General features: G+C 43.9%; 2 protein-coding genes across 3 annotated transcripts in view; one reads left to right on the top strand and one right to left on the bottom strand.

Annotated features, from left to right (window-relative positions):
- SMAP1 (small ArfGAP 1) overlaps window positions 1-2,496 on the top strand; it is a 91,520-nt gene extending 89,024 nt beyond the window's left edge. For both annotated transcript variants that reach the window (XM_054280594.1, XM_054280592.1), the window contains exon 11: window positions 1,517-2,496. In XM_054280594.1, the coding sequence (XP_054136569.1) occupies window positions 1,517-1,651 (135 nt within the window). In that variant the 3' untranslated portion in view covers window positions 1,652-2,496. The remainder of the gene's footprint in view (window positions 1-1,516) is intronic.
- B3GAT2 (beta-1,3-glucuronyltransferase 2) lies at window positions 2,495-21,719 on the bottom strand. Its single transcript, XM_054280595.1, has 4 exons — window positions 21,116-21,719; window positions 10,009-10,153; window positions 3,188-3,336; window positions 2,495-3,050 (listed from the first exon to the last, which is right to left on the bottom strand). The coding sequence occupies exons 1-4, from the start codon at window positions 21,653-21,655 to the stop codon at window positions 2,964-2,966; spliced, it is 921 nt and encodes a 306-aa protein (XP_054136570.1). The 5' UTR covers window positions 21,656-21,719; the 3' UTR covers window positions 2,495-2,963.
- Window positions 21,720-23,165: the final 1,446 nt, after the last annotated feature.

Genomic DNA, 23,165 nt, shown 5'->3' with positions numbered 1-23,165 from the left:
CTCCATTTTACGGTGTGAACATTTATGAAGGTAAACAGCATTGCCTACATGGATAAAAAAGTCCCTGTTTGAAAATACAGGCTGTCATTCTGCCTTGAAAAGTAATTCTTAAAGGTGAGAATTTCAAAATGTCAGATCAAAAAAAATCTGTGGATATACTGGTGGCAGTCTTTTCTTAGGTAGCTAGCTTTAAAAAGATCCATATCAGCTTTGAAATGAAAGTCTTGCCTCTTATCAATTACATGTTAAAACTTAGCTCCTTGAACAAGTTCTTCACATGTTCCTGTACTCCTTGCACATCAGATGTTGTCAGTATGATGACATTCCACAGTCTGCAGAACTCTGATCTAAACTCTGACTAGTTGAAAGGGGGAGAGCTTGCTTTACCAGATAACATGTTTTATATAGTCTGCTGCTTAAGAATTCTACTCCAGAAGAGATGAACCACTGGGTAAAGCATGTTTTTATCAGCCTTTTTTATATTTCCAGGTTCGGTGGTGTCTTGTTTTCTGCAGACACACAGTTCTGTGTGAAAGCATACAGAACTTAATTTTACACTGAAATACTAGTTTGCAATTTACTTGAATTTTTCACCAGTGTTTTAGTTCCATTTTACAACCTGGTGTTATTCGCTCATGTTTAAATAAACTCTGACTTTTACCTAGTGCTGCCTTTTGTTTGAATCAAATGTTACTTATCCAACATCTCTATTCATTGGCTTTGATTATTAATTGCTCCAAATGCTCTTTTGCTCCTAAACTCATTTTGACATTGAGCATTTAAAATTACAGTGACTAGATATTTCTAAAGACTACAAATAGTTTTGCAGCAGCTCTGAAGTGAATGTGCTGAATTTTGAATTCTTTCCCACCTTTAACTAGATGTTAAATTCATTCTGAATTTAATTTCATCTGGATTACATTACTTGTTTTTTAAGGAATTACAGTATCTTGGATAGATTCTTTAGCAAAGATGTTTGGATAATACTCAAGTTTATAAATCCACCTCATACCTCATTCTTTGTTGATTGTCACCTAAATGGACAATTTCTGTAAAAACTGATGTAGTCAAGATTATGAAATATCCAAAGAAATGTTGCTGGAAAAAAAAATCTGGAAATGCAAGTGCAGACAAGACTATATTACTGGCTTTGCTGTTTCTTTACTGCAATTACTACAGTTTTGTTCATTAGCTTTGAAACTGTGAAAGCAAACTTTTACCAACCAGCCACACTGGCCACCTCCTTCACATGCAGTCAGTTCTCATGTGACACATACACCAGGTGCTGCAGCCCATCAACTGATGTATATTGGTGGTTGAAGGGCTCCAGAAAAGCTGATAGTGTGAGAAAAAGCTTAGAAACTTAGATAGAGTTAATGTTTTTATTTAATGAGAAATATTTTTAGGGAAATATACTTGTAATCAGGTGGCTGGTTGGAGGCAGGACTGCTTTTGACTAGCAGCATGCTGTGTTTCATGCCACTGCTAACCAGGTTTCTGTGTGTGTGCTTTGCAGATGAATCAGCAAATGGCTGGGATGAACCTCAGCAGTTCCAGCAATGTGATGGGCTTTGGGCAGCCCCCCAGCACAGCCGCAGGATGGACTGGAAGCTCCTCTGGCCAGACTCTCAGCACACAACTGTGGAAATGAAAGCTGCAATAGAAATCTTTCCCAGAACAGCCACCTAACATTCCTTGTTTAAATACATTTACTTTTGCTGTTCCTTCCATGTACATATATATTCTTTTTCTTTTTCCCCAGCTGTTCAGATTAAGGATATAACTGACTGACCGTGTTGTGGTCTATATTGATTTAAATTTGATGTAGTGAAAAGCAGATCAAATATATTTATACATCATTGGAAGCATTTTCATACAATGCATATGATTTCATAGACCATATTAAGAAGCTGCTTAACCACATACTGATTTTTTCCCTCAAAATTCTAGATCAAATGTTTGCATATAAGGGATGTAGCTATCATGTTAGTAATATTCAAAAATATGAACCCCAACCCCCCAAAATTACCCAGTAATCCTGTAGAAGGTACTGTATGAACAAATGTTTAATCATATATAAATAGAATGTAAATGTATCACTGAGCAATGTTTTCTAGTGTATCAAACAAATTTTGTTTCATCATACATTTCACTGTGATGTTGTTATGGTGTGCATAACAGGGAATGTGGTTATTGAAAGAAAGATAAACCTGGATGTTACTGTAGTTCTACAAATCAATAGTTTATTCTTCTAAAGATGAGCATTTGATGCATTTGAGTTTCCTGTGGTAAAGTCTCTGACCTGGCTCAGGAGGCAAGCGCACAGTGTTAAAAGAGAACTGACAGCACAATATGCATTCAAGGTAACTCAGTGTGAACAGATATATTTTGTCTTGCAGACAGATCCAGGTTTATGACAGTGATTGTGTTTACATTTTATGGTGCCTCGTAATGATAAAATGTTATTTCCCTATATTAAAAGGATAAATCTGTAAATGATTGTGGGTTTTTTATTTCATTATTGTATGACCTGTTTGACTGCTACTTCTAATGAAGTAAAACATGTTCAGTTTGGAGGATCCATTTATACAGATATTTAGACCAACAGTTTGTGAGTTAAAATCAGTTTATAATTACACCATTAAGCCGGATAAATACAAAAAGTATATACATAAATAATGATTCTGAAAATACTCCATTGCAGCCATGTTTATGTGTGTGGAAACAGCGTTAAAACAAAGGTAAGTGTCAGTTTATTAAGCTGAGAGTTCAGAAATGCATGCAGACAAGTTAGAACAAAGCACACCCACTTGATTTGCTTATTAGAGTCTCTGAAAGCTTCCTTTTGTTTCCACAGAAGTCTGTCAGGTCTCAGGCAGCAGCAGCAGCAGATGACCGTAGCTGTCCACAGCGGAGCACGCGCTGGTGCGTCCATGGTCCTGCTCTTGTGGGCCTGTCCCCCGTCATACCTCAATGTTCACTGTGTCCAGGTGGTACTTTGGCTCGTTAGCTAGGTTCACTTTCTCTGTTCGGGTGTGCCATACAAGAACCTGGAAAACACCATGTGTGTCAGTGAGGTCATCTACAGAGATGAAAGCTTCTCACAAAGTACAAACTACCATGTGTGTCAGTGAAGTCATCTGCAGAGATGACACGAAAGCTTTTCACAAAGTGTGGCAATCGGTACCTTTGTGCAGTTGTTTGCTTTTGGCTCCAGTTCCTCCACTGTTGTTATCTGTTTCAGAAAATCAGATTCTTGCATTCCTGGTTGAGAACCACGACGCTTGAATACGGCTTTGGGATGCGACAGGATCACTTGAAGACTCACAGCAAATCCTTGGAGAGAGGGAGACAGGGAAAAAGGTTGAGAAAAACCTTTAAGCCTTACATTTTGGTGCAGTTATGCCCAGAAATCTCTCATGTTCTTTCAAAAAATGTTTTAATTTGATTATGTGGATAGGTAATATTTGGTAGGTTTGTATATCCTCCATTATATTGTTTTGTTTTGGTTTGCCCTTAAGACATGATCAGATTTTTTTAAATTGCACCATATTTTCAACATGCTAAATCTTAATTTCCCATCATGTAGGTAATATATGCTTTCTTGTCTGAAAAGTCAGGTATTGCTAAAACCTTGGGTTATTCTTCCTTTCTACTTTTAATTAAGAAATAAAGCTCAATTATAAGTAAAATAAAATGTATGAAATTTATACTGTACAAACCATTCTACACTTCAAGGTGAGAGTCAAGAAAAAAGGTTAAAACATGTTACAACTGTAATATTTAGATAGCTTTAGCCTGTAGATTTTAACAGCCTTGCTGAGGAAAGACAAGTCATACTAATGCTCTGCCTTGGGAATGACTTTCAGCACCAGGGGTCTGCCAGGCAGTCTCAGCAGGTCTCAGCGTGGCACAGCATGGCTCAAAGGATTTATTCATTGTACACACCTCTCTGCAGTCCATTTCTCTACTAACATGCACCAGGTTCCTTGAAGGGAGACTGCAAACTGAGAAATCGCTGCTTTGAACAAACTCACCCTCTCTGAAGAAGCTACCATGAATCTGTAATTTACCATTATTTTATAGAACTCTCCCATTTTCCTCCAGCAATGCTCAGTCATATGTATGCTTCTTTAACTATGACTCAAAAACTCAACTGATAGATCTGTAAAGAAAAATTACATTTGTAACTAACTCCTTTTGTCTGACTGCCAACCCTACCAGAGAAATCCTTTCTTCATCGTTTCAGAGTGGTTCCAGCTGTCCCTTTATGACACAAATAGTAACACTTTTGACATCAATTCTGTAAAACTCCAAAAACATTTAATTCTAGAGCCACTATTAAAATTTTATCAGTTTAAAATTGAGCATAACTTTCTATAACTTATGTAATTTTGACCCTCTTTTAATAGAAATGTCTTGTTGCTGTATTTTCCTTGAAAGTATCTGTGACTTTTATGGGAGCCTTTTGAAGAGGAAAATGTAAGGAAGTAATTACTACATCATCATGTAAAGAAAGGCACACTGAAACCACTTTATCATGGTCTTGCTTGTAGGAAGCAAAAGGAGACACCAGGAATTTGTTTTGTTTTCAGTAGGATTTGGACCCTGATGGATGTAAACAGGTCCCAGTTCACTGATGGACACAGAAAACATTTATACACTATATCTTGGATGTAGCTTTATACATCCTGTCCTGCCTGGGGTAGAGAATAGGGGTGGTCTGCATGGATCCACACCCTGCAGTGCAGTCTTGCTTCTCACTCCTTGTAGCCTGGCCATGATGGAGCACAAGGTGGGCTCTATCCCAGTGCTCTTGGTAGCCAAATGTAATCATTTGGGAAGAGCTGAGGGTGAGAGTTTAAACTCCCTCAGCTACAGACAGTATGTACAGCCAGCTTGCTGCATCTTGAAGGGTGACCAGAGACTGTACTGATGAACAAAACAGTCTGCTTCAGTTTATAGGCTTTGGTTAGGTTTTGTTGGCCTTTTTTCCTCACATAAAGCAAACAATAAATTTTGGATGCAGCTGGGATTTAATAATTTTGGGCTCAAAAAAAAAGTAAATGGGAAGGCATTATTTGAACCCTGATCAGCTGTGTGAGCTGCTCTTTCTTTTTAAATATATTTAAGATTCAAGCTACCCATGCATAAAGAAGAAAATGAAGTAAACACCAAAATTAGTGTCCTAGATTTTAGTGCACAGAAATAATCTCACTCTGAGCAGAAGAGATGCAGATTTTCTGCTTTTTATCTTTACAGTGTCAGTGGTGCTTCCAGGACCCATAGCCTATACTTATCCATACATTAATTTCTCATAACTTCTTTTGATGCAAGGCTTGTTCCTCTGTTGAGAAAATGGCATTGATTTCTGAGGGTGGATTTCTCCTACATACAGATGTTCAAGTGGGCCATGGCCCCTGCACATGACACGTGCCCTTGCTACCATGCTATTGCAAATTGTCATTTTGAGGCTGCTGTGAAAACTACTGGTGCCATCAAGTAAAAGTTAAATTATAAACTGAGTGTTGCAGGTGGCAAGGATGTGGGCTACTGTGCACTGGCTGGCCTAAGGTTTGTTTCCTTGGTCAGGGTCCATGCAGTCTTTGTTTGTTAAAAGAATCGAATAAAGCAGCAACTTTAGGAAGTAGAATAATCCAAGGAGACTTGGCTCTCTAGTTCTTTAGCTTTGCTTTATAACAGCTTTATTTTCACATGTATGACATTTTGTAAGATGGGTTTGAGAGCAAACCACTTTCTAATGACAACTTTAAGTTGACTTTGTCAGAGGTGTCATTTTGGTGTCAAAAATAGAAGAGACAGCTCAGTTTTGACCAGACTGGCACTAATTATTTCTCTCAGTAGATAATGATCCTGTGCTAATAGATGAAAAGACACTGTTGTTTTGAATTCTGTCACTAAATGGAATTTATCTGGGATTACTGTCTCCAGTGTAGCATAACTGAACAGTGCTTACATGCATACAGTTATTTTACTTAGTCATTATTCCTACAAGGTCATACTGGGCTTAACTTCACATGAAATGCCACAAGACAGTTTCACAGCTGGAGTTTGAAGAGGTGTTTCGAGGGTTTTTTGGTGTATAATGCAAGGTTATAAATTAACTCTAATTGGCTGAAGAGCCGCCTAGATAGGAATTAATTTGTTGGAGGACAAGATACCTGGGAGACAGCAGATATTACATCTGTTCTGTCAATGTAAGCTGTTTCTGTTAATTCACTCCTTGACTTGTGTTAGACCAATGGCTTCTGTTAAAAGGCAGAAATATTTTTCTTCATCATTCAAGTTAAACTTCAGCCAGGGTTTAAAGATTTTGTTGCCATGGTTAATGCCATTGCTTTCTGGATGTTCTAGGTAGGACAGTAGCTGAAGGCAAGCTAGAAACTTAAGTGTTTATCATTTCTGGAGTGTATAAATGCTAATGCTCAGTGCTGATGTTGGAACAGATGTGCTGGCTTCCATGTAGATCAAGGTCCCACCTTTGGCTTGGGCTCTGTGGCTTTCAAGTTCTGTTCTCCCTGTGGTGAACATTTTGGCTTGCAGTAAGGCAGAGATGTCTAACCAGGAGGTTTTGCAGTTAGGATCAAAGGCATCTGCTGATTAATTCACCATGAAAGAGGCACTTGATTATAAGCTCAATGCTTAAAACAGTATTTATCCTTGGATGGGAGGGGAGGTTGGTGTTTTGTTTTGGTTTTGGTAGGAGGTTTTGAGTGCTGGCTGCCATACCATGTAAAATTTTTTGTTTGTGACTTCCAGGAGTGGCTCTTTCAGATTCAGTCAAAATATGCCATGTTTTGCAGTGCCATGAATAGACTGGCATTTTGTTTAGGGAACCCTAAGAAATATGAGATGTATCTCATGACTATAGCAAAATGTTAATAAAATACAATAAAAAAAGGTCGTTGCTCAGGCCCTAGCAGAGGTGCCTAGGGCACAGTGGATGAGCTCTGGACCCAAAGTCCAAAATCTGCTGGCCCAGTGTTTTACAGTCACATATTAATCTCTATGACTGAAGTGGCTCCTGGAATGCTAATGCAAAGCAAGCATCTGCCTTCTTGAACAGCCTTCACATTAGGAGAATCACAATCTAACTTTTTTCTTGAGTGATCCAAAATTCTGGCAGTAAGGAACAGGCCAGAAGTAAAACAACATTTAATATAGAAGACTTGAATTCAGATCCATACTAAATAACACAGGTTTTGCTTTCTACCTTCTCTCTCACTTTTCTTCCCCAAGGGTAAGCAAGTCTGTGTCAAACTCTAGAACCCCCCTCGATTAAAAACTGACGGCAAACTTTGGAAATACCAGAACTAATTCATATGGCGTGTTGGTTGCCAGGCAAGAAGCAAGAGAGAAAACAACTCCTTTGCTTTCTGAATCCAGTTTAACATTGGAGAACAGCAGTATCAGCCACAAATTTCTCAAAATAAATAACCAGCGTTTATTGAACTGACCTGATATGATTGCCATGAGCAAGTGTGTTGCAAAGAATCTGGGGAGGTTGGCCAGCTAGGGTCACTGAGCTGAGCCTGATGAAATCAGCAGGACCTGAATTTGGCCTTGTATTTTGCTGTCTAGAATAAGAATTTTATGTGCTTAAAGTCAAGGATGTGATTCCTCTGAACAGCCACAAGTTAAATTGGTGATCCCAAACCTTTTAAGCCATCACTGTTCATACCCAGCCTCATGATCAAATCTTGTGAAAATCACTGTGAAAGATGGTTCACTAAACCAAATGAAGCCTCCTTACCATGCACTGGGACACGAGCACAGAACATTAACTGGAGACCACTGATACAGCTCCATATCAGTATTACTGTATGCACCATCCTGTTTGCATGGCAGTATTTTTAAGAGAGATTCTTGATCTTCCTTATGTGCCACATTCAGTATAACCTAAGTTCCTTATATATGGAAAAATGCCAGCAATGGACTAAGCATGGACTTAGGTTTGGTAGCAAGTCCCTGGAGGTCTGTTGGGGAGTCAGGAGAGAAGGGCAAGAGAAGGAAACTGCATGTTGACACACATCCTGTAGCCTGCTCCTGCTCAGACACCTATGGAGTTCTGGATTTGCAGTTCTGTTCTGTTTATGCCCTTACACTGTATTCCTGAGGGGAATGAAGATGAAAATTTCACATCATTTTTAGCAGTCTAAACTGCATCCATTTCTTCCCTTGCTGAAATTAAAAATGGAATTTAATTTCTTCAGTATTTTTGAAGACTGAAAAAGTCTCATGCAAAACAATAACTCTTTATTTGTGGTTGTGCATTGACTTCCTGTATTCTAAAAGTTTTGGGGTTTTTTTGTCTGTGACCCTCCCTTACATGACTTTGGTCAAAGCACAAGCAGGGAATGCTCCTAATGGACCTGCTTTTCCCTCATGCCAGTGATTTAGCCAGCATCTGCAAGGTAAACAGCTTAAGAACTTCCTATGTATATCTTCATGTCTGGGTTAGAGTCCCTTGGCTGATGTTTTGTAATGGCTTTCTGCCTGCAGCTGATGAATTATGGACCATGCTCTCACCTTTATAATGCCATCAGTAATCTCTTCTGGAGTCCAGTATCAATGTGTATCTCTAAATCCACAGGGACTGTTCAACTGCACAGCTGCAGTCCCTAACACGCTGCATGGTTTCAGGCTTCGCCCCTGAGGAATGCCTTTATGTGAACACCCAAACACTTATTTTTATGCCAGCTCATACTATTGAATTGAAATGCCTCTACAGTGCAGAAAAATTCACCTGATAACCTTTTTGTCTTTGAGGTGATAACCATAAAGGAGCAACCATTAGTGCTCCTTTATTTATTCTTTTTAACCAGTTGGACTGTAAATACTGTACATATTTTTATCAATAATTTCAATTAACATAACATTACTCTGTTAAGATGAGAAAGAACAGTGCATGTCCTTTTCCCTCTCTCAAAACATTGGGGTATTGGGATAAAAAAAAAAGTGGCTATTTGTACCCTATTCTTGCCCTTGTGTTGTCATCTTAGTGTAAATCCCCCCTACCTTCTCAGTGATTTCTCATGGTCACTTCCTCGCAGCACTGACTCCTTCACAGTACAGCCAACAAACTCCATCCTTCTTCTCACCCAGCTAACCCACTCTTCTATAGCACTCATCATTACTGGACACAGCTGTGGCCTGTTAAGGGCAGGCCTGTTCCTAATCTTTGGTGATTAGTACAGCTGCAACTCCTCAGGTGTGAGCCTACCTTATGCACTATTCTCTTACATTCTATCCCTCCACACCCTTGTATTCCTACTTTTCCCTCCTGAGTACAGAAGATGTCCAAGTGCAAATACCATATCATTTGCTGGGAAACCAGCTTCTGCTGTATCAGAAATTGGACCTGTGACCAGTGGTGATTCATGTGGCAGTTGTGAGTGTATACAAAAGATAGTCTAAGCATGGACTGTCAGCAAGACAGAGCTGTGTGGTGTGCAAACTTCACTGCAGAAGATTGATTAGATTCATTTTGAAGCTTTTCTGCCTTCTTCTACCAGGCAACAGCTGTCAGTGATTTTTCCCCTAAGCCCAGTGTTTCAAACTATATCCATCTACAGTTATCACTGTCATTCCAAATAACCAATGCAACATGAATAATTTCATGATAAAGTAGCATTTTACAATATGAGGTCTAAGAAGGTCTGCATTTATGCTGCCTGGTTTAGATTGATGACAAAATGACAGGCAGGGACTCCTTGCAAGAATTGCTAGGATGAATTAATATACAATTAACTTGTTTCAGACAGACAATTTATACAACATAAAAGCCAAGTTGCCACATAAAAATAAAAACAAATTAAAGTAAGTTCAGATACCACCAAGCAGCAAATTAATTAGACAAGATGTACAAGCTTAGACTTCCAGGATAGTTAGTGCCAAAGGGCTGCACACTCTGCCAGCACTTCAGAAGTGTAAGAAGCTGCTGAAACTGCGAAATGGAAGCATTGATGTACCACGAGCGAGCCTCACCTGCCATGTCGATGGCAAAGGGCCTGTCAGCTCTCCAGCCCGTGTACCAGCCGACCACCTTGCCGTTCTCCACCACGGGGCGCTCGTAGCGCCGGCCGCCCACCAGCCCCACGGGCCACACGGACACCTTGCGCGTCGTCCGCATCTGCAAGAGCCAGCACAGCGTCACTGCCCGCCCACAGCACTCAGCACCACCGGGAGTTCAAAGGCAATTCTGGCTTATACACTGCAGCCCAAGAGCTGCGTCTGCCCACCCTTTTTCTGTGAAATCTCCAGCTCTGTATCCATAGGCATCTCAATTCTACTTTAAATACCTTATTTATACCAAGAGTTTTTAAAGCTGTGAAAAAACGGGGTTTTGTTCTTGTTTGGGTTTTCAAAGGTGTAGTAGATCTTTTTTATCTGCAAGACTGCAGCATTCTGGCACTGGGCTTATGTCTATAGATAGCTGAGATACTGTAGAAACCCAGTGAGAGAAAATATAATAATAATGATTAATACACACTTCACTAGGACAAGTACAATTAGTTTGGGACTTGTTAAAAATGCATTGAATAGAGGAAATGATGACACACAACTCTTTCCTACTGCAGCAGACCTGAGATGCAGCTCAGATCTATTAAGGATTCATGAAAAAAGATTGCTAAGGTTTTTTAGCTTCTGTATTTTCCCTTAAAAAGCTCTGCTAAATTTCTGAGAAGGACAAAAAGCAGGCCAGGCAGGATGCTTATTATCACCAGCAGCAGTTTTTCCTAGTGATATAAATTAACTAAATGCAAAACTGGAAGTGTGATCCTTATCTAGCATAGAAGAAGCCATAGGTATGAAAAAAAATGACTGTAGCAAGAATTGTCCATGACTGGGAGTCACTTCAAGAAGGGCATTGAAGTGCTAGGGCATGTTCAGAGAAGGGCAGCAAAACTGGGGAAGGGTGTAGAAAAGTGAGTCCTAGAAGGAGCAGCTGAGGGAGCTGGGGATGCTTAGCCTGGAGAAATGCAGGCTCAGACCTTATCACTCCTCAACTGTCTGAAAGCAGGGTGGAGCCAGGTGGGGGTCAGCCTCTGCTCCCAGGTAACATTCGGAAGAGCCTCAGCTTGTGCAAGAGAAGGTTCAGGTTGGCATCAGGAAAAAATTCTTGCCTGAACAGGTTGTCAGGCATTGGAATGGGCTGTGATGAAGTGGCCATCCCTGGAAGTGTTCAATAAACTGGATATGACACTTAGTGCTATGGTTTAATTGATGTGGTATTCAGGCAAAGGCTGGACTCAATCTTGGAGGTCTTTTCTAACAGTAAAGATTGAGTCTGATTCAGTGACTTCAGATAACTGGTTCAGTGGTCCATTTTCTCCAGTAAACAGGAGATAATATGGCACAAACCCCGACACACTGCTCCCCGTGGGAAAATCAGACGGTCTGGCGTGAGAACTCGAGCAAGCGAGGGCACCAACACGGCGACCTGCACAACTTAACCACGCTGGTTCAAAAGCCACTGTTTTAACACTGTGCTCTGAATGTGGTTCTATTGAAACAAGTATTCAACTATTGCAGTGTAATGTGGGCTTAATTTGATCTATTCTAAAAACAGTCTCGTCTTTTGTTGTAATTGAAACTTATTCCTTTGGGAAAGGTTATCCCTTTTTCCTTCCAAGCACTCTTCTCAGCAAAAACAAACACAGTTTTACATATTTGTAACTGCAGTCCCCTATCGATGGATGCTGAAGTAAAAGACAACCTTGGTTAAATATTAAACACTTCCCTCTCTCTCTGCCAAGGTGAAAGATTTATCATGCATATCATCAAGACTCACAGGAGTCAACACCAGAAAAAAACAAAGACATCACGTCAGGGTGGTTCACATTTCTAAGCTAGAAACACTAGCAGATTCTTAGAACTTTCACATAAAGTGTATAATACATATTTTAAAATCCACAAAAATGTAGGCACACACAGAAGAGAGAAATGTACCTTCTCTCCCTCCAATTATTTATCTTCAGATTTGCTTACCAAAAATTCCTTTCTTTCACCCTAAGAACTGTTGCAGCAAGCTAGAGCACCTCACTCAGTAGCAGCAGCCCATAGTGCATAAGAGCAGGGTATGTATTCAGCTGGCAATATAGGGAATTCTCATGATAAGGATTCTCTCCAAGCCATTGCCTGGTTAATTGCCAGTGAGAGGCTGCCATGAATCTTTCTATGGTTATTGATAAATGTATTTACCTGCAGCTGTACTCCCTGCTTATGTTTAGCTTTCCAATCTCTTCCACTCCTCTGTGTAGGAAATGTAACGTTAGCAATTCACTATTTGGGTATGGACATCAAGCAAAACTTCAACTCATGAAGATCTTTTAGCTCTGGTTTTAATGACACATCTCTTTTTCTTATTTTGCTAACAGCATATGTATATTAACATATCAGACATGGACCTAGGGAATCATCCTGTTGGGCATGTCTACACAGCACCATCGAGCTACATTCACCCAACTGTGCTACATCAGTAAATACCACAGGATAAACACACATGGTGCCATTAACACCTCCTGGAGGCTGTGGATACCTGAACCAATTATTAGTGTTCAGAATTGCAGTACTTTGGCCATCCTGTGCCAACTGTCTGTACCTAAACTCAAGATGCCACAAGACAAGGGCAGGCATTCTCTGACTGCAAGAGAGTGGCCAGAGCACAGTGCACCCATGCCCTGCCTGTGGGCACAGTAAAAGTTTGGGGAGCTGTCCTGCAAAATGAGCCAGGTTACACAGGACTTCTGAACTGGGTCAATAGTGGCCTCAGCGTCTATGCTGGCAGAACCAGATGGATTTACATTAATACCCCATGATACACAGTGTTTTGGAAAAGCTTGTCAATGAAGAGTATCTCACTGATCTCATAAAACCAGCATAAAATGACCCAAGAAGTTTTAAACTAATAATCTTGGGTCAATCTCAGTGTCTATGAGTTATGTCAGTAAAGCCACCACATGTCAGATGCAAGTCCCCCCTTACAGAGCTCCTACTTCTGTCCTTGGGTGACTTTATTCTTACAGGTTACATTTCTGAAGAATGAAATAAGCAGGTGTCAAGAATACAGCAATTCCTTTAAGTAAAAGCTGAAAGAGCACATCTAGACCAGTATTTATGCTAATTCTGAAATACCTCACAGCCTTGGGATATGCTAGGCAGATGAAAGTAGGAATATTTTGTTTAATCTTCTGAGAATAGCATTACTGCAGTTAACATACTGATATGTGAAGGCTGTATTTATGTATGATGGGGAAAAAGCTATTATTTGGATTAAAAGGCCAGCTTGCACCTGGAATTTTATGCTGCTAATCATCAGGACACAAAAAAGTGATTCAAAAACGTGTTAAATCTGAATAACTTTAGTGCCGTGAGTTAAACAACTGCCAAAAATCCTAGGACTTACAGCTTCCTAAATGACTGTTCTGTCTGTCATTGTAATGACAGCAGTAGCACAAGCTGTGTTAACACTCAACATTGAAAGTCCTGGTAGCTTACAGAATGGTATTCATCTTTCTTACACTTCACTCTCTGCAAGTCAAGCAGCTGCTCTGTCCCAGTTAGACTTGTGTGGTTAATGAGCAGAGAGGAGCCCACTGGCAGGATTCATCCTGCCCCGCTTGGACAGCTCTCTCAGGGCAGAAGTGCTTTTGTCCTCGGTTCACTTTTTGAAGGGGGGTCTTGGGCGCAGGAGGAGAGTGATGTACTGGGTGGGGAAGATGGTAGAGCAAACCTGAATGAAGTAGGAGGGGGAGGAGAACTGGGAAGAAGTGGGCAAGAAAATGACCAGAGAGATGACCAAAGAAATGCCAGTGAGGTTATGGGCATACAGCAGTAAATACAGTAACAACAGAGTAATCACTGAAGAATAGCAAGAGAACTGCAGGAAATTGAGCTGAGCAATAAAAGGCAGCGATAAAAGCATTGCTATATTTAGCATCTCATTAGTCAATCAAGAAAAGCTGCTTAATGGGATGCGCTGGACTGATGGATAGGGAAGATACCAAGCCAGTAACAAAATATAAAAGCCCAAGGGGAATGAAGGTAAATGACAGAAAAAAGGAAACACGGCTGTACTTCCTACAGTGAAAATGCTTCCAGACTGGAACAACCATCCTGCTGTTTTTGCAGCATGACGTCAATGTGTTTCTGTTTGGGATTCACAGCCCTCTGCAAGGGCAAACCTGCTGCCACACTTCATAAACTTTTTTCCCCCTGTCATTTCAACCCCTGTGTGATTTGTGATCTGTCCTGGTCAGGCTACGGGTTCACATCTATGCTCAGCATCCTACTCCACACCCCTGCCCATCCCATTGATACTCCAGCAGATTTCTGTGCCAAATTCTGATTTATTACTACCAAAGACAGGCTCTAGAGCTCCTTTGCTACAACAATTCCTGAGTTAAAGCAGAAGCACAGCCAGGTTCCCTGTAAGTTCTCACACAGTTCTCTGCATCATTCATAGGCCATTTAAAGACAAATTCTGCTCAACAAAACTTATGTGAGAGCGCTATGGCTCAGCCAGACAGCTCAGCCTGATGCTGTGCCTGTTTGCTGAGGCTTTGGACAAAGCTCCTGCCCCCACTTACCATCATTTCAAAGGAGGCACCAAGGCACAGAAAACCTGTGCCAGTGGCTTTTGTGTTCAGGGACTAGGATGCTTAGGGGTTAGGAACTTCAAAAGACAAGTTTGTTGTTGGCAAATTTGACTGTGAAGGGTATTCTCCATGGGAATGCTTGTAGAAGGGATCTACAAATAAAAAAAATTTCATTCCTTGATGTAGCCCCCTCTGCAGCTGTCACAGGTGATCTGCTTCACCATCCTCCCTGCTAGAAAGCTTTCTTTCCAAGCATCTGCTTGAAACCTCCTCTGCTGATTTGTACACAATCTACATTGCAGAGGGAGGAAAGCTTAGTTCACCCTTTTCTCCAGCAACATTTTATATATAAGGTACATGACTAATTTTCTAAATTATACCAGCATCCTTGGGCACAAATGTCAATATTGCTTTCCTGCAGAAGAAAACTGTACCAAATTTAACTAAAGCAGTTTGCAGCCAATTTCTGTGGACTGGGCCAACTTCCAAAACATTTGCTACTCGTTTTACTTCTGGGCCCTTCTATTTACTGGTTGCCTCATTCTACTCCCTATCATTCTGCTGGGTTGTGTTCACTGTACCTCTGAAGAGCTGCTGACCCCATGTAATTAATTTCCCAGCAACAGTATCAGTTTCACAGGTAAAACTGCTGCTGCCAGTGCAGAAACAGAGAGTACTTGGTAACCAAGCAAAAACCTGTTTCAAATAGCCTTTTTTTTTTCTTTTTGGTCACTGTTTCCTCTCATTTTTAAACTGTTTCATTCTCTGCCAGTCTTTTCTAATCCAGCCTCTTTAGCATAGGTATTACATGTCTATGTGGAAGAAAAATGTCAGTGTGCATTTAAAACCTGTCATGTACTCCTAAATCATTTATATACTAGAAAGGTATTTAATGCACTGCTAACTCATATTTAGATCACTTTTTATCCTGAAGAAAATATCTAATGACTGCCAGCTAATATTTAATTCTGTCTAGACTACTGAATGTTATTTTTAAGACTATTATAAAAATCTGATTTTTCCAACCAGCTCCTAGAGATACAACAAAAGATTTTCATGTTTTCAAAGGTAAGGAGATTCACTTATACTACTTTTAAATCTTTTGCATAAATATATATATTAAAAAATACACAGAAGTTAGCTTAATACAGTGTATAAAAATTAGGACAGTTATATAAGTGTTATTGAAGGAACACTAACCCTTCCCTAGTCAAAGCTGGAATAAATAGTAAATTTATTTTTAATTTTAAATTTACCTCTTCTATAATGCATTTTTTGAGTTCCCCTCAAAATATTTTATAAAGATGATCACAGGAAAACTGAAGCCCGTGTGACATGCAATGCCTGCAAGTATTTCTGTTCTATTTTTAATAACAAGGAGTCCTTTTTTTAGGCTACTGAAATGGCTGTTAAAAGCCATTAGAATATCTGCCACCTTCATACACACCTTTTGAGAGGGAAGGACAGGGACACAAGAAAATTCTTTCAGTCTGAATCTGTGGCTCTTTGAATCTTGAGCTACCTGTAAAGATTAACTCAACTTGGGGAGAGCAGGATGAGCTCTGTCCTCTCACACCTCCCTTCCAGCTTCAACTCTACCATCATATTCAGGGCACTCTTGTGTAGGAACAGCTACAGCAAATTGAATTCTGGCCCACAGCTCAGTGGGCACTAGGACTAACTGCTAAGCTGCTGAGGTTTGGGTTGGGTTTCTTTACCCCTAAAAATAACAATTAGTGCTGTGATCTACTCTGAATTCCACACTGCAAGACTGTATCCACATCACACCTTAGAGTGTGGATTCCTCTAAGGAGACCCAGTCTGCAAATCCTCTCTTTGCACTCAGACAAGACAGTGGAATGTGCCACACTTTGCATGCTCTAAGTATCTAGCAAACATTGCCAAGAAATTCTGGCATTCATGACCAGAAACCTGGGGGTGGCAGGGAGGGGGAACGTGGTTTTAGATATAAGCATTTTAATTTCAAACATATCTCAGTTTAGGGGTCTGAACAGAAAGCAAACAAGTGTCAGAAATAACCTAGATCAGAATCTCTAAAACTCAGTGTGTTTTTGAATGCAGCAAGCTCACTTTCAGACAGATACTGAAGACTTTTACTCCTCTTCTTGTACTCCTCATGCTCCTCATGCTGCTCACCCCTCACCTTCAAAGGATTCAGGGCAGTCTGCACAATCAACTGGAGTGGATCTCCAACACCAATTCCTCCAAATTTGCACACATATCCAAACATGGACCATGGAAGTGATGGCCTTTGGCCAGCTACTCAACACATGGAAAGAGCAGAGAGAATGCCTGAGACACAGAAACACAGGAATTCTGTGAAGAGTTAGGGGAAGTGGAACTTAGCTGTCGATCTTCACTTCCCAGTCCTTAGGTTAATCCTGTTTTTAAAATCTCTCTGTGAAGGTGGAATGCCAGTATTATCCAAGGTTTTTTCCCTCTGGAAGTTTAAAATGTGAAATCAGCAGTTGCTAGGCATCAGTCACAATATTACAATAACTTGCATTCAGGAATAAGATGAAGCACAAATGCACCAGAAACTATAAGAATCACTCCAAAATGAACAGCATGTGGTAAAAAATAGAAGCTATGGTGAGTCATGCAGAAACATTTGTAAAACATCTTAAATATAACAGTTGGAATTTCAGGCCTCTCAGTGGCTTTTTTATGAATGCAGGCTGACTTTTAACATAACGGGTATTTTCAGAAAGCAGACTTGTTTTTGATGGAGAGATGCACAAGGACACCTCCAAATGAACAGATCATACCTGAACAGAAGATCCATAAATGATTTCTGAAGTTTCAATCCCAAAACAATAAATAACAAAATGCAATATGCCAGAAACACAGGCATTAAAGTAAAAGCATGATTTTTCACCTGACCACCACTACACTCTCAAGCAGAAAGAGTTGGGAATAACTTAAATGCCACGCCTCTACTCCTGGAAATATTTCTTCATCATTGCTGCATCCTTTTCAGTACTCTAAAGAATTTCCCAATCATTGAACAGGTTGATTCCTTCCCTGCAGCCTTTCCATGGAAGGTGAACCTTTCCTAACAAAATGCCAACTGAGCCAATGCTGTAGCAGCAGAAAGACAAACCAGGCTCTCCACCTTATTCTAGAAAGGACAACTAAACCTGTTTAGACCCTGCCCAGTTCGACTTTGAGGACATGGTTTCACCAGTCAAAAACTGACCTGTCCACCCACATACCATCATAGGTCTTCGGAAAAAAGATAACTATAAACAGCAGCCAAGAGTTCCAGATTTACTACAGAAGGTGGCATTTTCCAGACTACTGTAAGCTGGGTTTTTTTCCTGATTTCCATGAAACACACTTAGCCTAGGTCTACTGGGCCCAGCTCATGCCACATCAAATGTAAAATACTCATTGCTATAAGCACCAGGCAGAAGTACTTTGGACAGAGATTAGAATTTCTTCATCAAAAGCTCTCAGAGGTATCCCATGGCATTCCATGTCAAAGCATGCTCCTTTTTGATCATGGCCTCATGGTTTATACACTAAAGCTCACAGGAAAGCCTTTGCTGATCTTGCTTTGTTAAAAGGCTCCATCTCCTGTAAGGACACCAGGGAAACCCACAGCAAAGGAGCTTCCTTAAACCCAGTCCTCAAGGATGTGCAGTTCCCTTGCTCGCCTTCTGCTCCGCAGTCCTGCTTGTTTGACCTCTGAGCAAAACATTTCCCTAACACAAATGTTCCTCTCCTGCTGGCTTTACAGTCTAACCAGCCTTGCTTCCCATCTCCCTGGGGCGCCACTGCTGGCCCTGGAGCCAGCTCTGACCCAGCAGCAAGCCATCTCAAAAGGACAGACCTGTGTCCCATAGAGCAGCAGATGTACACTGCACACACCTGCCTGCACACAGTGCTGCTGGCACTGGGGGCCTGCACACCCCTGTGTGACAGTGACATGCTGAAAGTCACACAGCCACACAGGATGCTGCTTGGATGAGAGCTCAGAGCTCCTGTCTCATCCTACATTTAAACTTCTCCCTCTTAGTGAGCAGACTGCATTTTATCAGACCTCCTTAGGGAAAGCAACTGCTGGTCTGGAGAATTGTTCCTGGCAGGGAAACAAACCGAAAAAAACTTCCTCTCAGGTATAGTTACCACCATTTTCATAACAGGAATTACTACCAGATTTCATCTGCAAACAATGCATTCTGAAGCTGTTCTCTTCATGCTTGGAGAAGACAAGTATAATTTACATTCATAAATCAATCAATTCCTGAAGGGCAGATCAGGATTTACCACAGAGCTGTCAAGCCAGAATCCATGAATACATAGATTTTCTTTTATCGAGTCAAGAAGCAACCAGCCCTCTAGCAGTGCCTCGACTGCAAAATCAGGCTCCTGGCTCACTCTAAATGCAACCTCCCACACGTAAAGGCGCTTCCCGTTGGCAAAACCTGCCAATGGACTCTGCCAGGGCGGGAAGGCATTCCCCATGTCGGTGCCAGTGCCTCCCAGGGACCTGCCAACAGCTCCTCAGTGACCCCAAAACAGTCACAGCAACTCACAGTGGCAACTGAAGCAAAAGCTCCTTCTCTGCTCCGGTAACCGAGCGCTCCCAGCTCCCCATTTCTCAGGGAAAACCATTCATGCATGTGTGCCTGCCTGCGAACACAAGGCTCAGAACAAACAGCTCTTTCCCAGCAGCTCAGTGCCGGGGAAAGGGAAGCCTTAGGGTTGCAGAGGTTCATGCTGGAGGTTACAATCCTCGTTAGCAAGAGGAAACACAGGTTGCCTCTTGTGCTTGCAGTTCTCAAGGTTAACCCTTCAGACAGCTTTATCCCTTCATTTTCCTGCACTTCCTAGCTAATTAGAGAGGTGATCTGTACCTTTCTTTTTCATAATTCACAGCAATTAGTACAATAATGATAGAGATTTTAAAAGAATAAATGTGACCAGACTCCTTTTCAATTGCTGTGGAGCACTCAAGAGAAACGCCAGCTAATAGTGTTCCTTCAGCTTGTCCCTAACGTTGGTATTCAACAACAAAAAACCCAAACAAACAGTAGATATTTGCCAAATATCTTTTGTCCCACATTTCTCATTGTGCCAAAGTGTATTTTCTGTTTCTGTTAACAGACTCCCTAAGATTCAGTCAAATTAACCTTATTTCTACAAATACACGTGAGCACTCCTGTAACATCAAAGACGGGTATGTGAAATTACTCTGCATTATAATGCACTGAGCACAGCTATGAGACTTTTTAAAAAATCAATTGCAACAAAGGTTTAGCCTCGAGGCAAAGGTCCTTAAATTAGCAGCTTCAATGCTGAAAGCCAAGTGCGCAAAAGAAGTAGGGCATCCCTGCTGAATGGGGAGCCTGCACCTGCCCACACACTGGAAATGGAAAGGGATGCATCGCGAACCCAAACACAAACGACCGTAAGCATTTCTAACCAGCTTTCCCTAAGGACTTGCATGTGCCTCACATTTCCGTGTACCACGTTTAACTCACTGACTGTGCAACACGCGGGAAGGGCACGGCCGCAGCCAGCGGCAGGGAGGGGGGCTCACCTCGACCGACAGCCCTGCCCACCGGCAGGACACACGGACACAGCGAGCCTCAAGCCCTCCGCTGCCAACTTACTTTGCTGCTTCCCTCCCGCATTTCCCTGCCAAGGTTACTCTCCCAGCTGTCACAGAAGATGTACATGATCTTTCTTCTACTGTTTTATGTCCACTTCTTAAACACCCTCCTTCCTGCCAGGGGGAGCCCAGAAAGAAAGCTGGATATCCTCTGCCCCGAGCGCTTGCCAGTTCCCACCAAAATGACACAAAGCCCTTCACCAAGGGGAGGCAATGAACACAAAACCAGGTCCTTTCACAAAAGAGACTCCTGAAAGGGCGTTCAGTCGTTATACAAGCGATTTGCTGCTCTTAAGAGCGAAAGGCTTCAGAAAGGCAACTCCAATGAAGAAGCCTGCTCTGGCTTAATTCATTAGCGCCAATGAAAAAACTGTGAAGGATGGCGGCTCCTGATGCGAGTTTGCCCTACAGGGAGAGGGATGCAGCCTGAAAATAACAAACCAAGGAGCACTTTTCAACAGAGTTTTGACAAAAACAGAGGATCCGTTATATAAACCTTAAACTTGCCTCGCTCGGCAGCAAAGTGAGAAAACAGCAGCAAAAAGTTGGGGGAGTATGGAGAGGAGGGACAAGAAACTTAAAACCAGGAGAGCGGCGGTCACACAGCGGCAGCCGCGGGGAGCCCGGGTGAGGGACGGGCACTGCGAGGTCTCCGGGCGGGGAGCGGGCTCCACTCCCCCCTAATCGGAGCTTTTGGATAAGGGAGACCGAGTTCGCCGCAAAGCGGGGACGGGGAGCAGCCCGGCGCGGGAGTGTGGGAGGGGGACCGGCAGGAGCCAGAGGAGCGGCGGGGAGCGGGGATGGGGACGCGGCGGAGCGTGGCGGCCGAGCGCGCCCCCTGTCCCGCACGCACCTCCTGGAACAGCTCCAGGCTGTAGGTGTTGTCGTCGTCGGCGAAGAAGAGCACGCCGGGCTGCGGGGGCGGCAGGTGCTGGTGCCGCTGCCGCAGCCAGGCCAGGCCGGCGTTGCGCTGCTCGGTGGCGCGGGGCAGCCCCGGGCGCTTGTAGCGGCGCGGCGTGGGGACGTGCAGGTGCGTGCAGGGCAGCCCGGCGCCCGCCACGAAGCGGGTCACCAGCTCGCTGCGCGCCGCCGCGTCCTCCACCAGGATCCAGTGGAGCCGCGACACCTGCCGGAAGGTGTTGGCCAGGCGGGTGAGCTCGGCCTTCTGCACCGGGCGGCTGTAGGTGGGCGTGATGGCATAGATGGTGGGCAGCGCGGCCTCGGGCCGCCGCCGCGGCGTGGGAGGCCGCGCCCCGCCGCTACCGCCCTCGGCCCCGCCGCGGGGGGACAGCGCGGGCAGCGGCGCCCGGCTGCTGTCGATGTCCAGCACGATGATGACGATGAGCACCCAGGGCAGCAGCAGGAGGAAGCGGCTGAAGAGCAGGGACTTCATGCTGCCCCCGGCGCCCTCCTGCCGCGCCGCCGCTCAGCGCCGCCCCATAGACGGCCGCGGCGGGGCTGCCCCACCGCGCTGCTCCGCGGGGCGCCCGGGCGGCGGCGGCGGCGGCGGCGGCGGCCGGGGCGGGGGGCAGGCGCTCCCTCCCTCCCTCCCGCAGGGGCCGCCGGCGGGCGGGTCGGGTCGGGTCCGGGAGCCCCGCGGTGCCCGCGGGGGAGCAGCCCGCCCCGCTCCCGCTGCTCCTCTATTCCAGCGGCCGCCCTTCCTCCTCCTCCTCTTCCTCCTCCCGCTTCGCCCTCGGCATCGCCGGACGGGGGCTCGGCGGGGGCTCTGGGGAGACGCTCCTTCTCCTCCGCTTGCCCGGGCGGCTCTGGCGGAGCGCGGGGGCGGGGAGGGGAGGGCGGGCAGGCGGCAGGCAGGGAGGGAGGGTCCCCGCGGGCGGGGGCTCCCGCCCCGCCCCGCTCCGGCTGCCGGCCGCGGGCGGGAGCGGCGGCTCGGGGAGATCCGCGCTCGGCGTCCGCGGGGACTGGGACTGGGACTGGGACTGGGACTGGGACTGGGATGGCCACGGGGCGCTGCTTCTCTCCCCTCTCTCCGCGGCGGGCGACAACTTCGGCCGGTGGCCGGGACGCCTTTTCCGGGCCAGCGCCGGCTGCCGACGGGCAGGGCAGGGCGGGCGGACGGGTCCGTACCCGAGCACTCACTCCTCGGAGAGGCGGAGAGCCGCTCGCTTCGTCTCTGCTTCGGCTTGGTTTTTGGGTTTTTCCCTACGTCGGCCGAAGTAAGAAGTTGTAAATAAGGCGGCGGTTTGCCGCAGCTCCCCCCGGTGCCCGGCAGTCGCTGTCCCCTCCCGCACCGCCCGCGCTCCCGGCGCCGCAGCTCCCCGGTGTTCGGGCGTGCAGCTTCCCCGGAGATCTCATGGAATCGAGAGCTCCTTCTTAAAAAGCATGCGTATATCAGAATTTCGTAATAATCTGCCTGTCTTTATTTTGAGGAAAAGGTATTCATCAGGTGCTGCAACACACATGAAGTGCACAATCTAAAACCTCTCACAAATCCCTTCCTCACAGGGAAGTTTCCGATGTATTTTTCAACACTCCCTGCTGTCATAACTAAACGCTTCCTTACAGCTTGAATTATGCTTTTAAAACTTCATGCTGCATAAGAACACAGAAGCACAGCAGTAGAGTTTGCAAATTACTGAGTTCACCACAATTCTCTCATTAAAACGTAGAGAGAGATCGATTGATGTTCTCCCTGGCTTCTGAGCTATTTGAGATAAGAAATAGAATGATTCGTTGCTGATACTTTGATTTTTGGTAGGAATAGCATGGCTTGCAGAAAGGGGGATGCCTGCACACCAGCCTCCTGAGCTTACACCACTGCTTTCTTCCCTGTTTTGTATTCAGCCTTCACATTTGCATGTGTGTAACAAATGTAGATAACTTGGACACTCTGTCTATCTATCTTTCATATCTATCCCAAATCGATTTGTTAATCAAAAGGA

This window comes from Melozone crissalis, unplaced genomic scaffold (assembly GCF_028551555.1).
Source record: "Melozone crissalis strain CALT ecotype California unplaced genomic scaffold, PUWL_Pcris_2 ptg000027l_1, whole genome shotgun sequence".
NCBI lineage: Eukaryota > Metazoa > Chordata > Aves > Passeriformes > Passerellidae > Melozone > Melozone crissalis.
The sequence above is the reverse complement of the archived record's forward strand: the minus strand, read 5'-3'. Positions and strand labels throughout refer to the sequence as shown.